Below are 23792 nucleotides of genomic sequence, written 5' to 3'. Positions count from 1 at the left end.
GATCTGCCAAGGTTTTTGATGCAGTTACATTAAAAAAAAAAAGTTCTTCCATGCAGTTTTAACCACACGGTCTGAATACACTACTGGCACCCTATAGAAGCCTTATCTATGTTGGTATTTGCATCATCCTCATCTGTTTATACTTGTCCAGGATATTAGGATTCTAAAAAGTAGTTTCTATAACAGTTTTCCTAAACCTGCTAGCATTCAGTAAAGTGCTACTGATTTGGTTTTATTCTCCCCTTCCACAGTTCTTCTCATCCATCAAACTTTCAGTTTGTGTGATTTGTTTTCTTATTTTTATACAGAAGTTTAAGCACTTTTGGGTAAGGTCACATGGATGAAATTCACATTGGATATCCCTGGAAATCTGATTTTTGCATTCACTTAACTGCTGATTTTTTTAAGCAGATTTTTGATTTGATGTGGAGTCTGTATCTAATAAGTCTCAGGGCACTTTTTTCCATTGACGCAGATTTCAAAATTTGCAATGGCAGAATCCACTCTGTATGCGTTATGGCACGAATTCCCACTGAAATCAACGGGAGCCAGATTTCATGCGAATTCTATTCCAAAATCCACATGAAAATACTCAATGTGAGTAAGGTCTTAGGCCCCCTGCACACTGCAAGGCCCGATTCTGGATGCGGCATCGCAGGTACCTGGTTAGTTTCTTTTTCCGTACTGCGGATGGTCCGCATGGCTCACCATCGGACGTGTGCAGTACAGATTGCTGCGAATCCGCTGTGCGAACGCCTGCCGCAGATTTTGGAGCAACTATCCGTCTGTGAGCAGGAGCCCTTAGGCCGGGCTCACGTTATCCTAAGTAACAGCACGTAGCAAGCAGCTAATACAGAATGACATGCACACTTGCTGCGTGACATCAATCCTCATACACTATCCTGCGCACGTAATACACGCCAAGATAGGGCAATTTTGTTTTACTCAAGTAATACACGCTAAAGAAACAGCAGGTGTGAGAGGCCCAATAGAAATCATAGAATTGGCATCACGTGTTGTGACACGCAATACACCCATGTGAGATCAGCTTGAGTGAGAGTCACTTTCTAACATTAATATAACCGTAGCATCTACTCTTTAGAGAAGTTTATCTGGCTTATATATATACTAACTATTTATAGGCTTGTCATCTATTTTAGGCCGCTGCTCCGTAGCCAGAGTCAATGAAGAACTGCAGCAGAACCGCGAGCTCAATGCTTCCCTATGAAAGGAGAAGACGCTGAATTCAGTCTGAGCAATACGCTTCATACTTGAGTCAAAAGTTGTCCGAAATTGGAGTCTCAATGGACATTTAGGTCCAGAAGCTCGCTATAACATCAGGTATTTATGTCAGCCATTAAAAGGTATCATATCTACAAGATTACTCTTGCTGGGAACAATCACATATGAAAAGCTCAAATAGATCTTTTCTAAGTAAAGTAAAAAGATCCCGCGCTGCAAAGGGGTCAACGGACAAAAGATTTGGGCGGTAGGAAAGCATTATCGGCAAAATCTGTTAGCTACTGGCCACTCTGAAATGGCAGGTGGTCAGCCTCATGCGGTTTACCACAAAACGCTACCCTAAGGGCTCCTTCCCTCTGGCGAGTGCGATACTGCCGGGAGAAAATCGCAGCAATATCGCATTTTTGTTTATGCGAGTTTGGAGCGTCAGCAATGCATTTTGCTGAAAAACATTGCATCGCTGCTGCTGCGATACTCTTGCACGATAGACGGCAACGGGAGTTTGCTAATGTTAAAAATGTATTGTATAAATATCGCAAGTCCGTGCGTTGCGATGCGATAAAACGAAGGCTCCATATGCAGATATAGGCGATAAAAAAACTGCAAAATAGGCAGGCAGCGATTTCCAAATATCACAACATCACAGGACAAAAAACATTTCACATGGGACAGAAGCCATTAAAAAGCATGGGTTTCATAACGGTGTTTTCTCGTACTCTCGCATCCTGCAAAAATCGTGCGATTTTTCTCGCCAGCGTGAAGGCAGTCTCTAAGGCTACACTCACACAAGCATCAATCCCGCAAAACGTATCGCAAATATGAACTCCAGCAATTTTTTTCCCCTCACAGCAATACTACAAGGTAAGAAAAAAAATACAAATTAAAAATAAAAAATCGTAGCAAGTACTATTTTCTTTGCGGCCATCGGAACGCATCAACCATATTTTTTAATGGGACAGTGAAACATTGTATGCTATATGATGCTTGCCATTAAAAACAATGGGAAACACTCACCGATCGACCGACGCGCATGAATCACGTGTCAGAAGATCGCAATTTCAGAGAAGTGATGTGAGTTTTTTTGCATGAAAAACTCCTCGCATCTGCAGGTCAGACCAATAGTGAAAAAGCAGTATCATCGGGCCGGGTTTCTTGGACCAATATCACGCTCACCTGTGTGAAGATATCCTAAGGCTGCCTTCACACATGCAATAAATGATGCAGAATTTACGCTAGCGGAATGGCTGCAGCATTGCAGTATTAGCCATGTGGAGGAGATTTCAGAAAGCTCTTTCACATGATATGAAAATTTTCTGCAAGGAATCCGCAGCAGTTTTAAAAAAATGCTGCAAATTCTAAAACCGCAGCGGGTCTATTTATTCTGCGTATTTCTGTTTTGGAATACAAACCTTGAAATACAAGTGTTGGATTCCACACCTGTTCTGTATGCAAAAAAAACGTCCAGGCCCGCACCATTTAGGTGTGTATCTGGCCACCATGGAATTCCTGCGGATGTTCCATTGTGGAATGCCTGCAGCAATTCCGCCATGTGAGAAGGTGGCCTTAGGGAGAATGTCCGTTACAATTAGATTACAAGCACCAGCCGCTACCTGCACTCATAATACAGTTAGAGGACCCCCATCACGTGTGCTAGAGCGTGAAGAACAAGCCTACACAACCTCTTAAGTCACTCAACAGTGTAGACAGAAGTAGATTCCTTCTTCAGGTTTCTTCTTCCTCACATAAATAGAAACCGTATGTTGTAAGACTTTCAAATCACTTTATGAGCGTTGGGAAAAAGAATTGACTGCAAGGACAAAATAAAATGTTTTCCAGATGGGAACCAATAAACTCGTGTCAAATACTATAAAGCAAAATACTATAAAGTTTACAAAAATGTCACTTTTTTGACAAACAATAGCTAAAATGTTAGTAAATGGAAATGACTGTAGTAAACAAGAACCACCCAGGTAGAATCTCCCATAAGTCTTATTACTTCAGTTGGAGAACTCTCGAGATTTACTGGCTTCCAAGTGTCATAATTTGGCTAAAGAAGAAAACCAGTCCCTTGACCGCTGTCGCTCAACACCGTATACCCTTAATTTTGAGTTGAGCAGATGTTTTTCATGGCCAGCAATAACCAGGAGGAATAAAAACACTTGGATTAAGTCTTAATATCCAGTCAGTAAGAGGGTAATTTGTGAATGTAACCAAAGTGACACTAATCAAGAAAGCTTTAGTACCACAAAGATGTGTTCTTCCAAGTCTAGACTGCTAATCCATCCATGGGTAAAGACGTCTAATGTTATTCCTGGATTTATTTTTTTTCATCAAGGTTGAGGATCGCATCCAAGTGTCAAGCAAGATATATTTGGAATAGATAAATAAACAAAGTTGAGCGCTCCCAGATTAGACATCGTTCCCAATTTACTTGGAAAAAAAAAATACACAGGAACAAGCTGAAGTCTGTCATACAAACTGTATGTTCCATCACACCAGACTATGTTGGTTCAACACATATATAAACATAAAATACTGGTCAACCTGATATGAAAGAAAACAAAAAATATATAACTGTTTATATATAATAACCGAATAAAAATGCAAGGTCCTAACAAATAATTTGATCAAAACATATGGGCCCATCCGCCATGTCCAGGCTAACCTCTCTTTAGACCTACGTCTCAATGGATTCATGGAAAGTTGGATACTAATTAAAGGGCCTGCAACAGATGGGTGGGTGTGGGTGCACAACAAAACAGCAGGCAGGCAGTCCTGCACAAACCTTTAATGTAATGTGAGAAACTAATTGTTATTCCAGTAATGTTTACATGTGTTGACATTAGGGCTTATTTGGACACCCATATTTTCTGTCCATGCGCTGCTTGTGTATTCCAACAAAAGAACACATACTCATAGGCCTAATGCAATAGGCCATATTTCCGCCCCTGAAACACTGCAGAAATCCGCAGCGTTTCACTGCAGCTATTAGGTTCTATTGAACCTAACAGCTCAATGTACATGCTGCGGAATTCCGCAGCATATTGGCCGCAGCATGTCCTATTTGCTGCGGGTATACCCGTGGACGGCTTCAATTGTAGTCAATGGAAGCCGCCCGTCACGCTATTCTTCCACTGTAGCACAGCGGAAGTATAGCGTGACTATGCGCCGCGCCCACCGCCGGCCATGTCATACGACGCTGCCATCGTGTCATGTGGCACCGCCGGCGCGTCATGCGCTGTACTGCGCATGAGCGTCATGCAGGACTTCGGGCAGCGGATCCGGAGGTAAGCATGGGGTGTTTGGGGGGGCGCCGTGACGGATTCTGCTGCGGTATTCCGCTTGCGGAGCCAGTCACGGCCATGTGCATAAGGCCATAATCATCAACTGGGCCATTAGACGGGTGATTTGTAAAAGAACCGATGCATATCCTACTCTCATCCATTTCCATAGAAGAGAGTAGGGCATTCAACGTATCAGGCTCCTTACCTATTGCACAATACAATGACGGCTACAGATACTTCCAAAAACATCGTCAAATCCCAGTAAACAGGCAGTCAATAATTTTTAGCGTTCCTTTCTTTCAACGTCTAAGGCAGTTGACATTGCTAGAGTCTTAAAAAAATAAAGTTCAGATCGCTCCTTAAGTCGCCCAAGTGTCTCAAAGGGCTTGTACATGGTTAGAAAAACATGGCTGCCTACTCTTAAGTGCAGCAAACCCCCTTGTCCATACGTGTGTCTGGTATTATAGCTCTGCTCCATTGAAGTGAAGGGGAGCTGAGCTGTAATACCAGACATAACCCACAGACAAGGGTGACAGTGATTAGAAGTAAGCAACTAGGTTTTGTTTTTTAACCCTGTAAGCATGCAGTAGCTTAGCAACACCTGGAGATTGTTATTATTTGGGTACCCTGGTGTTGCTTTGATACAGAGGGTGTTTCTACACATATACAAATATGGTGAATGCACAGGAGCGGAAATTCCACGGCGGGATTTCGCACAGAATTTCCGCCCGTGCCCGCTGCCATAGGAGTGTATTAGTTTATGCAATCCTATGCAGATGGCAGCAATTTGACCGCATGAAAACTCACACGGTAAACAAATCGCAGATGTCCTATTTCTGTGCGCAGCAGTTGGCATATAGCAGAGCGGAGGAGGAGACGCCGCCGCAGTCACTGCAGGAGCACGAACCGCATCCCCCTGCGAGAATTCTCCAGCGAGATCCGACCCGGCCGTCTGCTTGAGCCCGTAGAGATGCATTTGATGTCTTATGGCTTCCCTGGACTTCTCTAAGGCCTCATGTCCATGGCACGGGCGGGTCGGATTCCGTGCAGGAAGAAGGGGGAGCAGTGCTCTGAGCTCCCGCCCCCTCTCTGCCTCCTCTCCACCCCCTCTCCGCCCCTTTGCACTATTTGCAATGAGAGGAGGTGGAAGGGGGTGGGGCTAAGTTTCAGGAATTAGCTCCGCCCCATCCCGCCTCTCCTCATTGAAAATAGTGCAGGGGGTGGAGAGGAGGCTGAGAGGGGGCGGGAGCTCAGAGCACTGTTCCCGGCTCTTCCAGCCTCCTCTCCCTGCAGAGAGAGACGCCGTATATCGGCTGGGCATGAAAACCCAGCCGATATACGGTCGTATGAATGCACCCTGAGGCTGGGTTCCCACAGGGTAGAAATCTCGCGGAATGTTTGCAGCAGGACCGCACAGAAATTCTGCAAGATTTCCACAGCAAAAAGGCTGCTTCAAAACCCGCCCCATTTGGTGCGGGATTAAAGCGGCTTTTCCGCCTGTATTTTGCTGCAGAAATCTCTCCCCATAGACACAAGAGAGCCAGCAGCGGGAACGGCGATACAATCGACATTGCGCGAATTTGAATTCCGCGACGCATGTCCATTTCCGCGCAGCTTGTCCGCAACGGACTGTTGGCAGCGTGTGAATGAGATTTTTGTAAATCTTGTCCACTCTGCTGCTTAGGCTCAGGTTTAAAAATGCATGTGGAATTTCCGTGCAGAAAGTTCGCACGGATGTTCTGCGGCAATTCCGCCCCATGTGAACCCAGCCTTAGGCCTCCTCATTATGCACATTCTGTCCATATCTACATGAAGTCCATTATGAATGGACATTGCTGTGGAATCCGCAGGCAGACGCCCGCCACACATTCGGCTGCAAAAATCCGCGCATGTGCATAAGCCCTGATGCATACTAACACACACTGCGCATCAGGTAGTCAGAAAAGTGGTGCGGCCCAGTCAGGACAGAGGGTCGCTTGAAAGGGACAATGCTAAAAACAATAGTTTTCCTTATGAATTCTCACTTATCACAATGTTTGATTCTCTTGCAATATCTTGGAAGTATCTACATTAAAAAAACATCAGAGCTGGTGGAGCAGATTTACTGATGTCTACCATTTAGTTAGCGGCGGCTTCAGATCAGACAGACTTCATCAGGGCGGCTTGCATACTAGGATACATTTAGCGCCTCCTGCTACACGTTGGACATGTTTGTCTAACCTTAAACCACCTCCTGGGTAGCTTAGGCTCATTTCACATCCAAGTTTGGGCTTCAGTCATAATTCCATTTCTGTGCTCAGTTTTTAGAGCAAAGAAACAGAATTAAAATGGAAATAAACTAATCCATCTCCCCGCCCCAAAACTTTGTTTGCTTTTTTTTAAATTTAAACCTGATAAAAATCATGGAGGAATACGGATACATTTATTTCTAATTATTTTTCCCTGCTCCACAAATGGAGCAGAGGAACAGAGTTATGACTGAAGGCCTAATGCAGATGTGAATAGAGCCTTACTTTGTGTCAAAGTTTGCACTAAACTTTCAGTGCATCTTCTCCCATTCAGAACCCATTCACGCCTGCGTTAGGGCTTTCAGTCTCTGTTCAATTTTTGTGGAAAAAAAAAAAAAAAAAAAATCACAATTAAGGCCTCCTGCCGGGTCGGATTCCGCCTGCGAAATCTCACAGCGGGATCAGACCAGGCACCCCCCAAAAGACCCCATACTCACCTCTTCGGATCCACGGCGAGAGTCTCTGCCGGCACACATGCACAGTGCAGCACATGATGGGCGGTGATGCAATTTCCCACGATACTTCCACTGTGCTCACAGCGAAAGTATCGCGGGATGGACAGCTTCCATTAACTGCAATGGAAGCCGGTTGCGCGATTTTCCGCGATGACTAGGAAATGCTACGACTCTCACCCGCAAGAGGAAAATCGCAGTTGATTTCCACTTGTGGGCAGGGGAGAATCTGTTAACATAGCATGTCTATGGACAGACATTGCTGCAGGCATCGCAGCGGGGGTCTGACCGCGAATCCTGCAGCGGTTATCTGTCTGTGGGCATTCAGTCTAAAAGTTTCCTTTTCTCCCCTTTGATTTCAATAGGGTTTAAAAAATATAGCAAGCTTTCAAGTTTGCTTCTGTTCCTTTACGTTTCTGCTTTTTTATTTGTTGTTAAAGCAAATAGTGCTGCAGAAAGTGACAATTGTTCCATAAAAAAAACCGACAACAGAAACAAACCAAAAGCATTCTGGTTTTTTGAAAACCTATTTCAATCAGTGGGGAAAAAACATTTAATTCTGCTTTTCTGCTCCAAGCATTATACACAGAGATGGATAGACCTAATGCAGGTGTGAACGGCCTTAGGGTGCCTTCACACTTGCGGAGGAGAAAAAAATAAACAAAACAAAACAAAAAAAAAAAAAAAAAAAAAAAAAAAAAAAAAAAATCGCATGTTTTTTGAGCGATGTGAGTGAGTAAAAGCGCAGAATTATGAAACCAATAATTTTCAATGGTTTCCTTCGTATTTGCGATATTTTTTCTCATGCGATGTTGTGAGATTAAAAAAAACCTTGGAATATCCCATCTTTCTGCGATGTGCGATTTTTTTTATCTTCCCTATGTAGCCTCCTTTTTATCGCATTGCAAAGCACGGACTTACGGTTTTCAGGTGATGTGATGCATTTTTAACATTAGTAAGTCCGACTGACCTTCAATGAGAGCTGTGCCTGCAGTTACAAGAACCGGCCACTACAAAGAGGTCGGCGTGGAGCTTAGGCCTAATAATACTTAGGCCTAATTCACATAGTTTCTGTATCCGAGTAAACTAATAGTATTCAGACCCATTAAAATCAAGGCTATTCAGACATGGCCCCGCTTGTCTTCTGCATCCAGCTGTTAATACCTGGGCGCTCCGAGCAGGGCACAGCTGGATGTTAACAGACGGGCGCTCCAAGTGGAGGATGCAGAAGACAAGCGGGGGACAACCCACTTGTCTTCTGCATCCTCCGCTTGGAGCGCTCATCTGTATAACAGCCGGGTGCTCCGAGCAGAAGACAAGCAGGGACACCCCGCTTGCATCTTCTGCATCCAGCTGTTCCCCGCTTGAAGCGCCCGGCTGTTACACAGACGAGCGCTTCAAGCGAAGGATGCAGAAGACAAGCGGGGGTGTCCCTGCTTGTCTTCTGCTCAGAGCGCCCGGCTATTATACAGCCGAGCGCTTTGAGCGGAGGATGCAGAAGACAAGCAGGGTGTCCCTGCTTGTCTTCTGCATCCAGCTGTTCTCTGCTTGGAGCGTCCGGCTGTTATACAGCTAAGCGCTCCGAGCAGGGGATGCAGAAGTCAAGCGGGGCCACTTGTCTTCTGCATCCAGCTGTTCTCTGCTCGGAGCACCTGGCTGTTATACAGCCGAGTGCTCCGAGCGGGGTATGAAGAGTAACTATAACCCACTGCCTCCTGAAGGGTTAGGAGCAAAATGAAATTTTTAGTGTCCAAATTTATATATATATATAATTAATGTTAGAATAATACTTAGGCCTAATTCACATAGTCAGTTTCTGTATCCGAGTAAACTGATTGTATTCAGACCCATTAAAATCAAGGCTATTCAGACATACGATTTTTTTTTTCTTATTTAAAGGACCAATGGTTTGTGTCATAAATAAGTAAATCTACCGCAGTTTGTCCTATTTTGGGCCGTTTCAGGGACAAGAGTAGAGCATACAATATTCACTCTTCCACACATTTAAATGTCTGCGTGCCATCTGATGTAAGTTGCGCCCAAGAATCTCAGGACCAACTCGTACACGGCCGTCTGAATGCAAGGGAAACTAAGGCCACCTGCACACGAACGGGTTGGTTCCGCATGCGGGAGCCCACAGCGAAATACGACAAATAGGTATTTGATTACCTGCAGATGCCCAATGATTATCTATGGGCACATTGAACTGCAGATCGTCCGCAATTCAATTATACCCGTGGACATGAGGCCCTAAGACCCCCTTATTTCCGCGCACAGTATAAAACCCCCAGATGGGACAATACAACCACTTGCAGAAGCCGCTAGCATTTGTGAAATAGGAGCCAAAACTGGGCTGACACAGGCACTTGATTACCGCATATTAAGCGTGTGCTGTACGCCCATGTGATATGCGGATTATATTTATTCCTCCCCAGGAAATGATTAGAGGAAAGACGAGGCAAGAAACGAGAGCTGAAAAAGGTAAAAACAGAAGTAGAAGAAGGTTCATCCTTTTTATGGTAACGTGACCAAACCATGAATAATCACGGCCGGGCCAATTCTAAATCTTTGGCATTTGAGTGAAGGGGTTTAAACTTTAGAATAAATGGCTTGGTAAGATTCTTCTTGATGTGGATACCCAAATAATTCCTCCAGCAGGTCAGGAAGAAGGGTAATTGTCCTGTATAGAGGCTTGTAAGGGCAAGGTGATGTTTAAAACCTTTAATTTGGTCATCTTAATCTTAAAATCAGATCATGATCTGAAATTTGTACTCCACCCCCAATAGTTATATCAGAGGAATCCTGTATGGAAGATATGAGGTGTTCCATCAGTAAATATACAGGACGGGGGAGAGAGGGCAGATCCACCGGTCCATAAGAGTAACATTTAAATTAAGCGGGCTTTGGTTCATGATGAAGTAAAGATGTTGCCGCCCCGAGAATAGTGTATTGCAGGCCATGCCACTCCATCAAACGCTTATGCCGCATTGATCAATACAATCATAAAAGAGATACGCTTGGACTGTGCAAAGTGAAAGATATCAAGTGTCTTCCAAGTATTGTCGCGGACCTCCCTCCCCAGTGGAACAAAGCCCACCGGATCAGGATGGAACCGTCCAGCCAGCATCTTGGCATAAGGCTTCTACGTTTACTAAGCAGATAGGTGTATAGTTGTAGCAGACTCTGGGGCCTGGTCCGGTTTAGGGAGGACCGTGACATGGGCTTCCATGGCCTACGGAGAGAAGAAGCAGCTGTGTGTTCCGCTCATTTTTTTTATTTGGCAACTAAAAACATTTTCCTCTGAAATCTTTCAGCTAAGCCGCCAACAGCTCCTAGAAATTGTTGTTTTTTCTGCCTTGAGTCCTGACCAACGTCAATCCAACATGTCAGCCATTAACACTGGCCAGTTTAAACCACCCACTTGACATAAAACCATGCAGGACCCCCATAAGTAAAAGACGCTAAACGCTGGGGCCTACGGAGAAGGAAAAGCATCGGCCGTGGATTAAGCTGGACAGCTAAGCAGCCGGCCCATTGTAACGCTGTGTAAATGACCCCTCAAACAAGAGCGCTAGAAGTGTCTCACATAAATAATGCAGCAAGTGACCCCTATAAGGCCGCTCACCGCTATTTACGCCGTTCAGAAACGCCGCTGTAAAACGCCTGCATTTACTTCAATAGGGCTTCTCAGACTAGCGTTCGATTACGGCGTTTCTAACGCTGCGTTTTTTTGAGTGCGGTCTGTTCTATTTTTAAGCACTTTATAACGCACCTCATCACCCATTCCGAAGAAAAAAATTAAGGTAAAAATATTTTTTTTAAATTGCCGCTGAACACTGTACAATGCATTCGAAAATAACGCTCAAAAACACGATAAAACACATCCTGGATGCCTGCATGAGAGCGGCCTACGGGGACAGCAGAAAAGAGTGGCAGCCAAAAACCAAGCCAATATTAGGTTTTGACGCAATTTTTGTTTTCAAACAAGCCGTTAATGGCCGCGCAGCTTATCTGTGAAATCATGCCGTTTTTAAAAATCAATTTTAAAACTATGCCAATTTGCAGTTTGACCACATTTTATATACAGTAGTCTAGATAGCTGGGGGTTGCAGAGATGGGACATCCAACTAGAATTAAAGTCATCAGGATACTTGATCACCCCTGTCCATGTACGCCATCGCTGTAGTGTGCAAACAAATGGGAGGGACGGAGGTTTGGGAAGGTGAGGAACTCTTGCAGCATATGAACACAATCTTAGGCATCTTCAAGGCCCCATTGAAATCAATGAGAGTGTTGTACTTCAGGATGCGCCAGAGCCCCATTCTTCAGATCGGTAGTGATCCCAGCGGTTGGACCCCTATGGGTCTGATAGGAGTCAGACCAAGGGGAAAATCCAACACTGGGGCCTTGAACACAAAACATCAAAAAATATGACCATTTTGCTTCTGCTGTGTACTCCTTGGTCTGACCGTTGTTTCCAACAAATGAAGGCTCGGCGGAGCGCACATATGTTGTCAGCGGGCAGAGGAGAATAGGCCACATCTGGCAGCATTTCTATTGGGAACATAAGATTGAGAATGCTGAAATCCAACATGGCTGATCGGCCTCCGAAGAAGAATTGGCGCACCCCTGCACACGGGTCAGCTGATGCCAACGAGGCAGAGAGTTTGGCTCACTTTCTCTAATGTGTATGGCCCCTTTAATGCTGCTCTCACACACGTTTTCAGAAAACGCAACGTGTAACAGCGGTATTATACCACTATTTCGCGCTGTATTTTCAAATGCATGTTATAGCGTTTGACTGCGGTTTTTAACGCACTCAATCACTGTGACGGGTGATGACGGGTGATGTTAAAAAAGTGCTAAAACATTGCGAAAATAGAGCAGGCAGCGCTCCAAAATCTCAGCTGTGTTAGAGCGCTGGTCTGCGAGGCCCTAATGAAAACAATTGCGGCATTCGGGGACACCGCACTAATTGCGGTAAAAAGCATCCTGTATGAGAGTGGTCTTAGATGGGCCAAACACAATAGATAAGAGTCAGCCACAAGTCTGATTTGGACCATCTATGTATTTCAACAATGTCATTTCTTAATTAAAATTAATTCATGTAATTTCGGTTCAAAAGCAGATTTCTCTCCCAATTCATGATAGAAAGCATATTCAGGTGTATTTGGTCATATTTGCCACCACTAAAACGGTCGTTAGTCTAGAGTTTGTCACCAGCAAGAATTAGGTAACGCCTTCCTGAAATTTAGTAAGAAACTCCAAAAAAAAACAAAAAAAACTTTTTTGTTCCAATTTTACAGAAATGTGTACGGGAGTTAGAGGGTGAAGGCTCATTTACACGGGCGTGTAAATCGGTGGGCCCTTCTGTGTACTTTTTTTGTGTGCGCAAATATGCAATTTTCTGAAACCCGCATACACCTATGTGAGCGAGCCCTTATAACGAGAATGACACCGCGCACATCTTCCTTCACGCAGTAATTTTCAGAATATGAATTATCGAAAATTCTGGTTCTCGGGTACCTGTGACTCGTTAGGTCTGAAAATTAAGATTTTTATAAGTATATTTTAGTAATGAACAAACATGCACAGTTTGGTAAAAATCAGATTAAGACTGGCCTCACATGACAGGAGTTCAATTGCGGAATCCGTGATCGTCGCCCGTGCGGACGATCGGCAGTATTCCGCTTACACTGAAACAGAACATTGACCTGTCCACTCAGATGATCGGATAGTGATTGCTGATTCCGCAAGTGGATTTAAAATGGCAGCATGTTCTTTATGGCCGCCTGCAGACGAGCGGGTCGGATCCGGCAGCGAGAATTCTCGCCGCGCGATCCGACCCGAGCGCCTGCAGGGACGAGCGCGTACTCACCCGCGCCTGGCGGCCCCGGCTCTTTCATGTGCCGGCTGCCGCGCAGCCGGCGCATGCGCAGACCGGAGCCGGCGGCCGGGTGAGTGCGTGCCCCGCAGAAAATTAGAACACGCCGCGGTTTGTTTGCCGCGCGAGATTTCGCGCGGCCAAACCGCGGCCGTCTGCATAGGAGTGCGTATTTTAATGCACTCCTATGCAAACTTTCAGCGGCGGAAATCCCGCGGGAAATCCCGCGGCGGGATTTCCGCTCGTGTGCAGGCGGCCTATTTCTGCGGAATACACAGATGGCTTCCCCTGAAGTGAATAGAAGCCGTCCGACCCGCAGCCTGTCCGCCATTGACATTGAAGATAGGCTGCGGGTCCCCGCATCATCGAATAGCGTCGGCATGGGAAAAACAAATATATATATATTTTTTTTAATCTGTAGTGCGCATGACCGACAACTAGCGTCCGCGGTTATCCACAATACAGAAAAGCAAAGTTGTGCAGGGTCGTTGGCTGGGGTGAGACCCGGAGTCCGCTGTGGGCTGTGACATGCGGAATCCAGATGGCCATGTGAGCCCGGGTGTTACCCTTGGGTGATTTGTCCTGGCATGGCTCACGTTACACAAGCACATTTACGGATACAGTCTGACATATTGATGCACAATGCCGCAATCACATTTTAGGAGATTTACACCCATCCAAAATGCTCAGAAAGACCCAATTTGGGGTAATTTTGTGCACACACAATAAAGAGGTCTGAATGGAGCCTCATCCAACCAATTTTGGTCAGACCTCCTGACATTACTAAGTAGGTCAGACAACAGGCCGACTTGTTTATCCCAGCAATATTGTCTGCGATCATCTAACGGCGAGGGCCACCATAAGACTGGAATCACACATGCAGGAGCACATACCGCACCGTCAACGTCTAGGCAATAGCCCAAAGGGCTGCAAAAATACTCATCAGTCATCACCCAACTCCTTCCAGTGCTAAACACCTAACACCACCCAGTCCCGCGGCCAAGAGTGCACTTATACCCACCGCCGCGTCACAACGAGTACTGGGAATCTCACAACTGTGAGGACAAGGTGTTCTTCATTGACAGCACCTCGTATGACCTTGACATTGTAGAGCTAGTCACTGTTGTGCCGAGGCTGGCTACCAAAAAAATGTCCAAAAATTGCCATTTGTCACGCCAATTTTTTGAGACACGCAAGCGAATGTGACTTTTGATTCTATTAAAGCGCTGCAGACGGTTCCACGAGACGGGCAGATTATGTTTATTAATTATTAAATGGGTGTGGATGTGTGATCTGGTGTTAAGAGCCTTGCACTTGAATCTACAAGGTCATGGGATCAAGTCCTGCCATCACCACTAATCTCGTCAACATGGCTTTAACCCGTTAGCTTCCAAAAGAGGAGGCCGTCCCTTTCCACTAATAGGACTGCTTCTTATTTGCAGCCTCCAGAAATGTATTCTTCTTCCCCGTACAAAACACCTCCATAATCCCGACCTGATGGCAGCAGATCCGCAGTGAATGCTCCGTGCGGCACAGCTGGCACCACAAACAATGCACATGTCTGTTACCAGTACAATAGCAGGGGCTTGCAAGAAATATAGGATGTTTCCATTAACCCGAAGCGCAGCAGTACTAGACGGGCTGCCATTGTGTGCAGAGCCTAACACACCAGCAGATAGGCTGTAAATCACACTGATTAAATCTGGTACACGCAATGTAAATTATGCATAAAAATGGTGTCTATATCAAGGTCTGCACTCCGTAGCCATTTTGTCAGAAATATGACATACCACCACCGAGGATGTAAACAGTCTCCGGCGACCATTTCTCCCCAACCCCGATGCAGAGGAGGAGGAGGAGGAGGAAATATACAGATGCTAATAAAACAGTAATAATCTAGGTCTATACAGTGCAGCCCTATAGAGATGGGCACAGTACGGGCACAGACCATGCCAATAAGCAGCTAAACAGGTGTGATTTTTATCCATCAGTATTAGACACTCCCACAATGCATCAGTCTAGTGACCTGATGCTAGAAACCAGCCAGCAGCCAGCCATTCAGCAAGGAGCCTCCATCTGACCACCTTTGTTATTCTTGTACAAATATGTCATCCCCGAGGAGAGCGATGACCACATCCATCCCCGTCGTATCTGCAGGGGGATACTGATTGGAATCGCAGCAATTAGGAGGCGCTGATGACATTGTACACATCCCTGCACTCCCATCTGCAATCTCCTAGGAAGAATAGGAGCCGCCGTCCTCTGCTGCTCCACCTGCCCCTCCTCCACCGCCACTACCAACTGCTATTTATACCCTGCACCACGCCAACAATGAGGGGGCTCAGGTGACATGTATGTCAGGTCACCTAGTGTACCACATGACCTGTGCCCATGTAGCTCATGGCACGTGTGCCAGTCACATGCCCTACACATATATAGGAGAGGACGCATCATGCCTACAAATAAGGCAGGATATACGTAAAGGTCACATGCCATGAAATGATAAGAGAGATGGGCACTAATGTGTGGTTATGTATGTAAAGGTCACAAGACATATAGACATGGGTATAATGATGTATGTTAAGATCCCGTGACATATAGACATGGGTGTAATGATGTATGTAACGGTCACAAGACATATAGACATGGGTATAATGATGTATGTAAAGATCCCGTGACATATAGACATGGGTATAATGATGTATGTAAAGATCCCGTGACATATAGACATGGGTGAAATGATGTATGTAAAGGTCCAGTGACATATAGACATGGGTAAGATGATGTATGTAAAGATCACGTGACATACAGACGTGGGTGAAAAGTTGTATGTGAAGATCCTGTGACATATAGACATGAGTGAAAAGTTGTATGTAAAGATCACAAGTATACATGTATGAGAATGTAAGTGCAGAGTGAATGTAACAACATATGAACATGTGAAGATATAAATGTATATATTTAGCAACAGTGTATATACATGCACGCATTGATGTGTGCAGAATGTTCACACATGTATGTATTGGCTTGCGTGCATGTATACTTGTACAATGCTGCACACATTACATATGTATTGAGATGAACAACACGCATGTAGTGGGTGATGACACGCATATATTGGCTTGCATGTATAGATTACACATACAGTGGGTGATGACATGTATGAAAAGTAGAATTGTAGATGAATGACACGTGACATTGGCTTGCTTGCATGCATTTATACATCACACATGTAGCAGGTGATGACACGTGTAGGTGACATGTATGAGCAGTAAGATTGTAGATGAATGACGTGTATATTGACTCGCATACATCACACATGTAGCGGATGATGACAGGTGTATATTGGTTGGCATACCTCACATGTAGTGGGTGATGACAAGTGTATATGGGCTTGCATACATGACACATGCAGCAGGTGATGACAGGTGTATATGGGCTTGCATACATGCATACATGACACATGTAGCGGGTGATGACAGGTGTATATTGGTTGGCATACCTCACACATGTAGTGGGTGATGACAAGTGTATATGGGCTTGCATACATGACACATGCAGCAGGTGATGACAGGTGTATATGGGCTTGCATACATGTATACATAACACATGTAGCGGGTGATGACAGGTGTATATTGGTTGGCATACCTCACACATGTAGTGGGTGATGACAAGTGTATATGGGCTTGCATACATGACACATGTAGCAGGTGATGACAGGTGTATATGGGCTTGCATACATGTATACATGACACATGTAGCGGGTGATTACAGGTGTATATTGGTTGGCATACCTCACACATGTAGCGGGTGATGACAGGTGTATATGGGCTTGCATACATGTATACATGACACATGTAGCGAGTGATGACACATGTATATTGGTTGGCATACCTCACATGTAGCGGGTGATGACATGTATACGGGGTTGCATACATGACACATGTAGCGGGTGATTACAGGTGTATATTGGTTGGCATACCTCACACATGTAGCGGGTGATGACAGGTGTATATGGGCTTGCATACATGTATACATGACACATGTAGCGAGTGATGACACATGTATATTGGTTGGCATACCTCACATGTAGCGGGTGATGACATGTATACGGGGTTGCATACATGACACATGTAGCGGGTGATGACAGGTGTATATTGGTTGGCATACCTCACATGTTGCAGGTGATAACAGGTGTATATGGGCTTGCATACATATATACATGACACATGTAGTGGGTGATGACAGGTGTATATGGGCTTGCATACATCACACATGTAGTGGGTGATGACACGTGTATATTGGTTGGCATACCTCACATGTAGCGAGTGATGACACGTGTATATTGGTTGGCATACCTCACATGTAGCGAGTGATGACATGTATACAGGGTTGCATACATGACACATGTAGCGGGTGATGACAGGTGTATATAGGTTGGCATACCTCATATGTAGCAGGTGATGACACGTATATGGGCTTGCATACATGACACATGTAGCGAGTGATGACGCGTGTATATTGGTTGGCATACCTCACATGTAGCGGGTGATGACATGTATATGGGCTTGCATACATGACATGTAGCGGGTGATGACATGTATATGGGCTTGCATACATGACACATGTAGCGGATGATGACAGGTGTATATTGGTTGGCATACCTCACATGTAGCGAGTGATGACATGTATATGGGCTTGCATACATGACACATGTAGCGGATGATGACAGGTGTATATTGGTTGGCATACCTCACATGTAGCGGGTGATGACATGTATACGGGGTTGCATACATGACACATGTAGCGGGTAATAATACGTGTAGGTGACATGTATGAGCAGTAAGATGGCAGATGAATGAATGGCAGGCTGGCATGGGGCTCACCAGATGGAGTTCTTGATCTTCTGTTGCAGTGCATTGGCTTCTGTCCCTTGCAGTCCTGTCACCAGGGCTGGCAGTGCCCCCGGCGAGGAGGAGGAGGGCAGCTGGGGCTGCTCGGGCCGCTGCTTCTTCGCCGCTTGTTGTTGTTGTTGCTCCTCTGCCATGATGACTGCTGATGCTGGGCTCCGTGTGTGTGAGGGAATGGGGAGGGGTGGAAGCAGGAGGACGGAAGGAGCTCTGCACACTAGGCCTTTACCCCGACCTCGAGTATGTCGCCTCCCGGTGCTGGAGGGACATGACGGGGGCAGCCTGCTCGGGGGAGGGGTGGGGTGAGGGCAGCTAGTGCCGTAGAGCGGCGTGCAGCGGGGTGAGGGGCATGGTGAGGCTGGAGGACGGGGAGGGGAGAGGGCTAGGTGCTGGTGGCGGGATGGGTACTGGCAGGAAGGGCAGTTGGGGACGGGGGCATTAACGTCCAGAGGGCAGAGCTGCCCCTCACGGCTGCGCTCCGGGTAAATCCAACACCTGGTCCCACTGCAGCCGCCAGCAGCCCGCACGGCGCTCACTGGAGAGGAGCGGAGGCTGCGCCCGGACTGCGCAGGCGCACTGCTCGTGACAACAACTACTACACACATCATGCCGCACTGACAAGAGCCCTCCTCACCACCGCCGGCCGCCCTGTAGTCACTACATACATGACTACCCTGAAGCACATACACTGCATATGTGTGTCATATATATATAAATATATATGTATATATATATATATATATATATATATATATATATATATATATATATATATATATATATGAAATGTGTATTAGGTATTTGCTTAGATATTACATACTTTCATGTTGGCAGTTTATAATGCCACTTTCAACCAGGCATTTGGAAAAAATACGGCATTTTTACCACATTTAACAGCGTTTTTAACGCACTCCATTATTGCAATGCGTGATTTGCTGCGCTAAACAATTTGTTGAACATATTAAAATAGAACATATAGCGTTCGTTTCAGCGTGTGTTAGAAACGCTTTGCTAAAACGCTCGTCTGAAAAGCCCTATTGAAATGAATGGAGGCTCAGTACAGCGTTTTTAGTGCGCGTTACAAACCACCACTAAACACTGTCAAAAACCGGCTCTGTGAGAGAGACCCACGGCCGGTGTCACACAGGCGGTCGCCATGTCACCGTGGCAAAATTGCTATTTTGTTCATGAGATGTCTATACGTCAGCGATGCTTTTTGTAAGGCCGTTTTCACACGGGCAATAAAATCGCGCAAGAGTGCGTGAAAACCCAGATTTATGAAATCCAAGTTTTTAAATGGTTTGCTTGACGTTTACGATGTTTTCACTCATGCGATGTTGCGAGATTTAAAAATCGCTGCATGTCCTATCTTTTGGCGTTATGCTCTGTTTTATCGCCCATGTTTCCCTATGGAGCTTTCGTTTTATCGCAACGCACAAACTTGCGATTTTTGTATGATGCGTTTTTATAAATTCCTGATTGCAAGCGACAGCAATGTTTTTGCTAAAAAAAAACATCACTGGTGCTCAGATATTTTGTGGACAAACTTACGATTTTGACACGATTTTCTCGCGGCGATATCACCGTCACCGTGTGAAACTACCCTAAGGCTTTCATGAATGCGATATTTTCACGTATGTATTGCAGTTGTGTATAAACTCGCTGCCCGTAATGATGGAGAGAACATTGATCATTGCGGCACAATGTATGCAGTAGTTTTTGTCAGGAGCAGTGCACCTGCACACCCTGTATATATATGAGTGAAAACATATAATATATATATATCAAACTACTAACGTCAACCTGTCCGTCCGTGCGTTTGTGAGTTAGTAGGTTTGTGAGTGACTTACAAGCTCCGCCCCTGATCACATGACGGTGACTTCATCACAGGTTCTGTACGCACATGGCTGCTGTCCAGCTAGGTGTTCTTTAGTATTCCATAGCAACCGAGGCGGGAGGGGGTTTGCAGTCTGTAATCTGCACAAGGATGCAGGACCCATGATGACATCGCCATAATGTGATAAGGGGCAGAGCATGTAACTCCCTCACTGGCGATATAGGACCTTTGATGACATTATCGTCATGTGATCAAGGGCAAAGCATGACGGTGACTTTATCACAGGTCCTTCACGTCCAGTGCTGGGCTGCTTCTGATCCCTGTTGTATGGGATGAACAATGTATGTAGTAGGGCTGTGTGTGTGTGAGGTCCATGTAGCAGAGCTGTGTGACGCATTGCGCCACTGGAAATTTTGATACTATAATTTCCTAATAATTAGTAGTCAAACTACTAATGACAACCTGTCCATCTGTGGGTGAATTACATGCTCCACCCCTGATCACATGATAGTGACATCACCACAGGTCCTTCATCCCGAATGAGTGACTTACAGGCTCTGCCCTAGCAGCATAGACCTCACAGAGTTAATTGATTGAGCTGGCTGGGTGTGGTACTTCCTGCTAGCCAATCTCCTGAGTTTGTGCTCACATATAAACCCAGCTCCTGGTCAGTCTCTGTGTGGTGTTCAGGGTGAGCAGTCATGAATCCTTATCTGTTGAAGTTTGCTGTGTGATCTGTGTCTTGCTGGTTCATGTCAGTTTGTTTGTTTATATTCTGTCAGTTTTGTGTTAGCTTGCTGTGTGACCTGCTATCTGTGTCCTGTTGCAGCATTCTGTGCGAACTTTGTCCAGTTCTGCTGGACTCCTGGTTAGTGTAGGGACTAGCGGTATAACCAGGAGCCATGAAGTTTGGCCCGCTAGCTTCCATGTTTTGTACAAAATATCAACTAATACCTGGTATTTATATTCAGCTTCCTATCTGTTACTAGTGGTTGCATTTCAGCTACTGTAGCGAAGACCACTGGGCTGCCCTTATTGGGGCAATGTCCCCGCTTAGGTAGGGCCAGGTAAAATTCCCGGTAGCACAAGGCCAGTTTGCCAGAAACCCGTGTGCGTACCCAGTCCTCTTTGGTCGCGATCGTGTGGGCCCCGTGCTTAGTTTGCCCACACGATCGTAACAATGGCATTATGGTCGGGGGAAGACCACCTGAAGCTGTGGGTGCAAATGGTCAACTAATAGGTCCCTGTAGTGTTCACCATTAAAGGATTGTGATATAATGACTAACGGTACTAGGCCATGCCAGGAAAATACTCCACAGATCGTGACACTGCCACCACTGGCTAGGTGCACCCATGGAATACAGTTCCATGCTGTTTATGCCAGATACAAACCTGGCCATCCATATGAGATCCTTAAAAGAGACTTGTCACTCCAGATGACCTTTTGCCATGTGTCCAATGTCCATTGATGTCTTTTCTTGGCCCTTGCAAGGTGTTATTCATCAGGGGAACTCTTGTCCGTCTTTAGATATTGAACCTCAATCAATGCAAGGTTTCCACATGGTCATTTTGGAAATTTGTCTAACTTCCCTGCTGTTGTACTGCTGGGTCAATTGGCCTACTATGGCATGTCATTGCTGAGATACCAGACATGCCACCAGATGTTCGCCTCTAGGATCAACCACCTGTGGCCTGCCGCTGTGTGATTTTCTGTATGATTATTCCATAGTTCAACCAGTCTTGGTACACGCTTGATACCTTGGTGTAAGAACAACCGACAAGTGCAACTGTTTCAGAAATACTGGCACTACACCTCTGGGCACCAACAATCCGCCCGCGGTCAAATTCACTTGAGTCAACACGTTTACCCCTGTGCAAAAGAGAGGCCAGCACATTATCTCAGAGCAGATTGTGACTCAGCCATCATGTGGTACCGTGTTACTCATCACAGGATCTCACATGCTAGCTCTTCCAAATGCAATGATCCTCCAGTATATATATACATAGGTATATATATCAGAGTGTCCCGAAAAATGTATACACACTTCAATAGTGTGTTATCTATGGCCTATTTTAAAATCCAAATTGAATATATGGCAGCAATATGTGGTATTATCTCGTCTATAATGATGCCAGTAGTTGTACAATTGATAAAGCCTCCATGTGGTCATCAGGAGAATCAAATAAAATGGCGGAGGCACACTTGACAATCCCTGTCAACACCGGTACCAATGCTGTTTGTGCAGTAGTTCACGGAAATCAGAAGTGTCTGGATGTTAATGGTGAGCACTTTGAGCACCTAATGTGATTACAGAAGTCAAACATGACTTACAGCTATCCTTTGATGTCTATGTAAATCTAGTTATAAAGCTTTTATACAGATTTTTTTCATGTTGAAGTGTATTTTCCCATATGTGGGACACTCTACAGAGAGAGAGAGTCCAAACGTAACATTAAAGTCACTGGTAGATGAAGTAAGTAAGAATGATTATATCCTACCAATGGCATCTGTCAAATTGGGTTGCCATGACATTGCAGTTTTCCAAAATGTGTGGACCCAGACTCGAGTCTTAGAGTTGATGTATTGGTAGCAGGAAATACGGGCAAGCGTTAGGATTTGAGCAACTTTGACAAGTACATAACTGTGATGTTTAGATGACTGGGTCTGAGAAACTCCAAAATAGCAGGTCTTATGGAAAGTACATGCCAAAAGGGACCTAAGGAAGGAAAACTGGAGAACTAGTAACAGAGACTTGATCACTTAATGATTGTTGATTCACGTAGGTAGTAAAGTCTGGTCCTATCTTTCAGAAGAGCTAATGTAACGCAAATTGCTGAAAAAGTTAAAAGGGGTTTTCCAGGACTTTACTATAGATGACCTCAGGATAGGTCATCAATAGTTGATTGTAGGGGTCCACCTCTTGAAATCCTAGATGATCAACTGGAAGCAGACACCTCTGTCCACACTACAGTGGCTCGGGTTGGCAATGTGGGCACAGCTGCCATTCACACACACATCAGAGTCAGCATATCCATAAGACAACTTATAATATGGCCTGCTTAGATACAGCAACTAAGCTATATGTCAACAAATAATGGTTAGGTGCAAGTTTTACCAAGTGAAAATTAAATATGGTACAGTTACATCCAGAGACTAATAGGTGAGGTCTTCCTTGATTGGATTCTTCTTTCTGTCCCAGACTGACATGAAAACGCCTTCCAACTAGGACTCATTTCTGCACACAAACTCACAATCCTGCTGCTACCCCCAATTAACCTTTCAGTGTCCCCTATGCAGTGACCAAGGCACAGGGCCCACAGCTGAGGAGATAGCAGGGTAGCCGAAAGGAAAGTCATAGTGGCACTACCATCTCCTCCCGTGAGGGATGCATGCAGCCCTTTGCCAAGGCCCTGGCAGGCCTCTCCAGGCAACGCTAGTGGTGGGGTTACCTAAATAAATTTCTGTGTAGAAACTTCAGTACATGTCACGGGTGATGCCACCGTTCCATCCACTGCAGTGAACTCCGACGATGGTGCAATAAATAGTCCAAACACACACAGGGCTGTACTTTAAATAGACTAAACCGGGAACGGTCGGTGAAGTCCTTCTTTACTGTAGCATCCAAAATGGATAACACACAACAGTTCTTACAATGGAGAATTGGCTCTGGAACAACAGTTACTTGGGAAGTGGCAGGGAGGCAACTTGGGGGATCTTGATACGCACAGTCCTTACTATCTGTAGCATCACTCTCCCGGACGATTTCTCTCACTCTCTACCTGCAAACACTCACGGTTTAGATGTCCATTAGGGCGCATTCTCATTCCTTCCATGATGACTGACAACTCTAGACCAACTGGGGGTAAAACGGGGTATTCTCCATATTCAGGTAGA

At 45.3% G+C, this 23792-nt stretch overlaps 1 protein-coding gene across 1 annotated transcript in view; it reads right to left on the bottom strand.

The window, feature by feature from the left end:
* Positions 1 to 18668, bottom strand: part of RFX7 (regulatory factor X7) — a 70302-nt gene extending 51634 nt beyond the window's left edge. The window contains exon 1 of the mRNA XM_066592557.1: positions 18037 to 18668. Within this exon, the coding sequence (XP_066448654.1) occupies positions 18037 to 18668 (632 nt within the window). The remainder of the gene's footprint in view (positions 1 to 18036) is intronic.
* Between the last annotated feature and the right edge of the window lie 5124 nt (positions 18669 to 23792).

Source organism: Eleutherodactylus coqui, chromosome 2 (assembly GCF_035609145.1).
Source record: "Eleutherodactylus coqui strain aEleCoq1 chromosome 2, aEleCoq1.hap1, whole genome shotgun sequence".
Taxonomy (NCBI): domain Eukaryota; kingdom Metazoa; phylum Chordata; class Amphibia; order Anura; family Eleutherodactylidae; genus Eleutherodactylus; species Eleutherodactylus coqui.
Note: the sequence above shows the minus strand (reverse complement) of the source record. Positions and strands in the feature narration are given on the sequence as shown.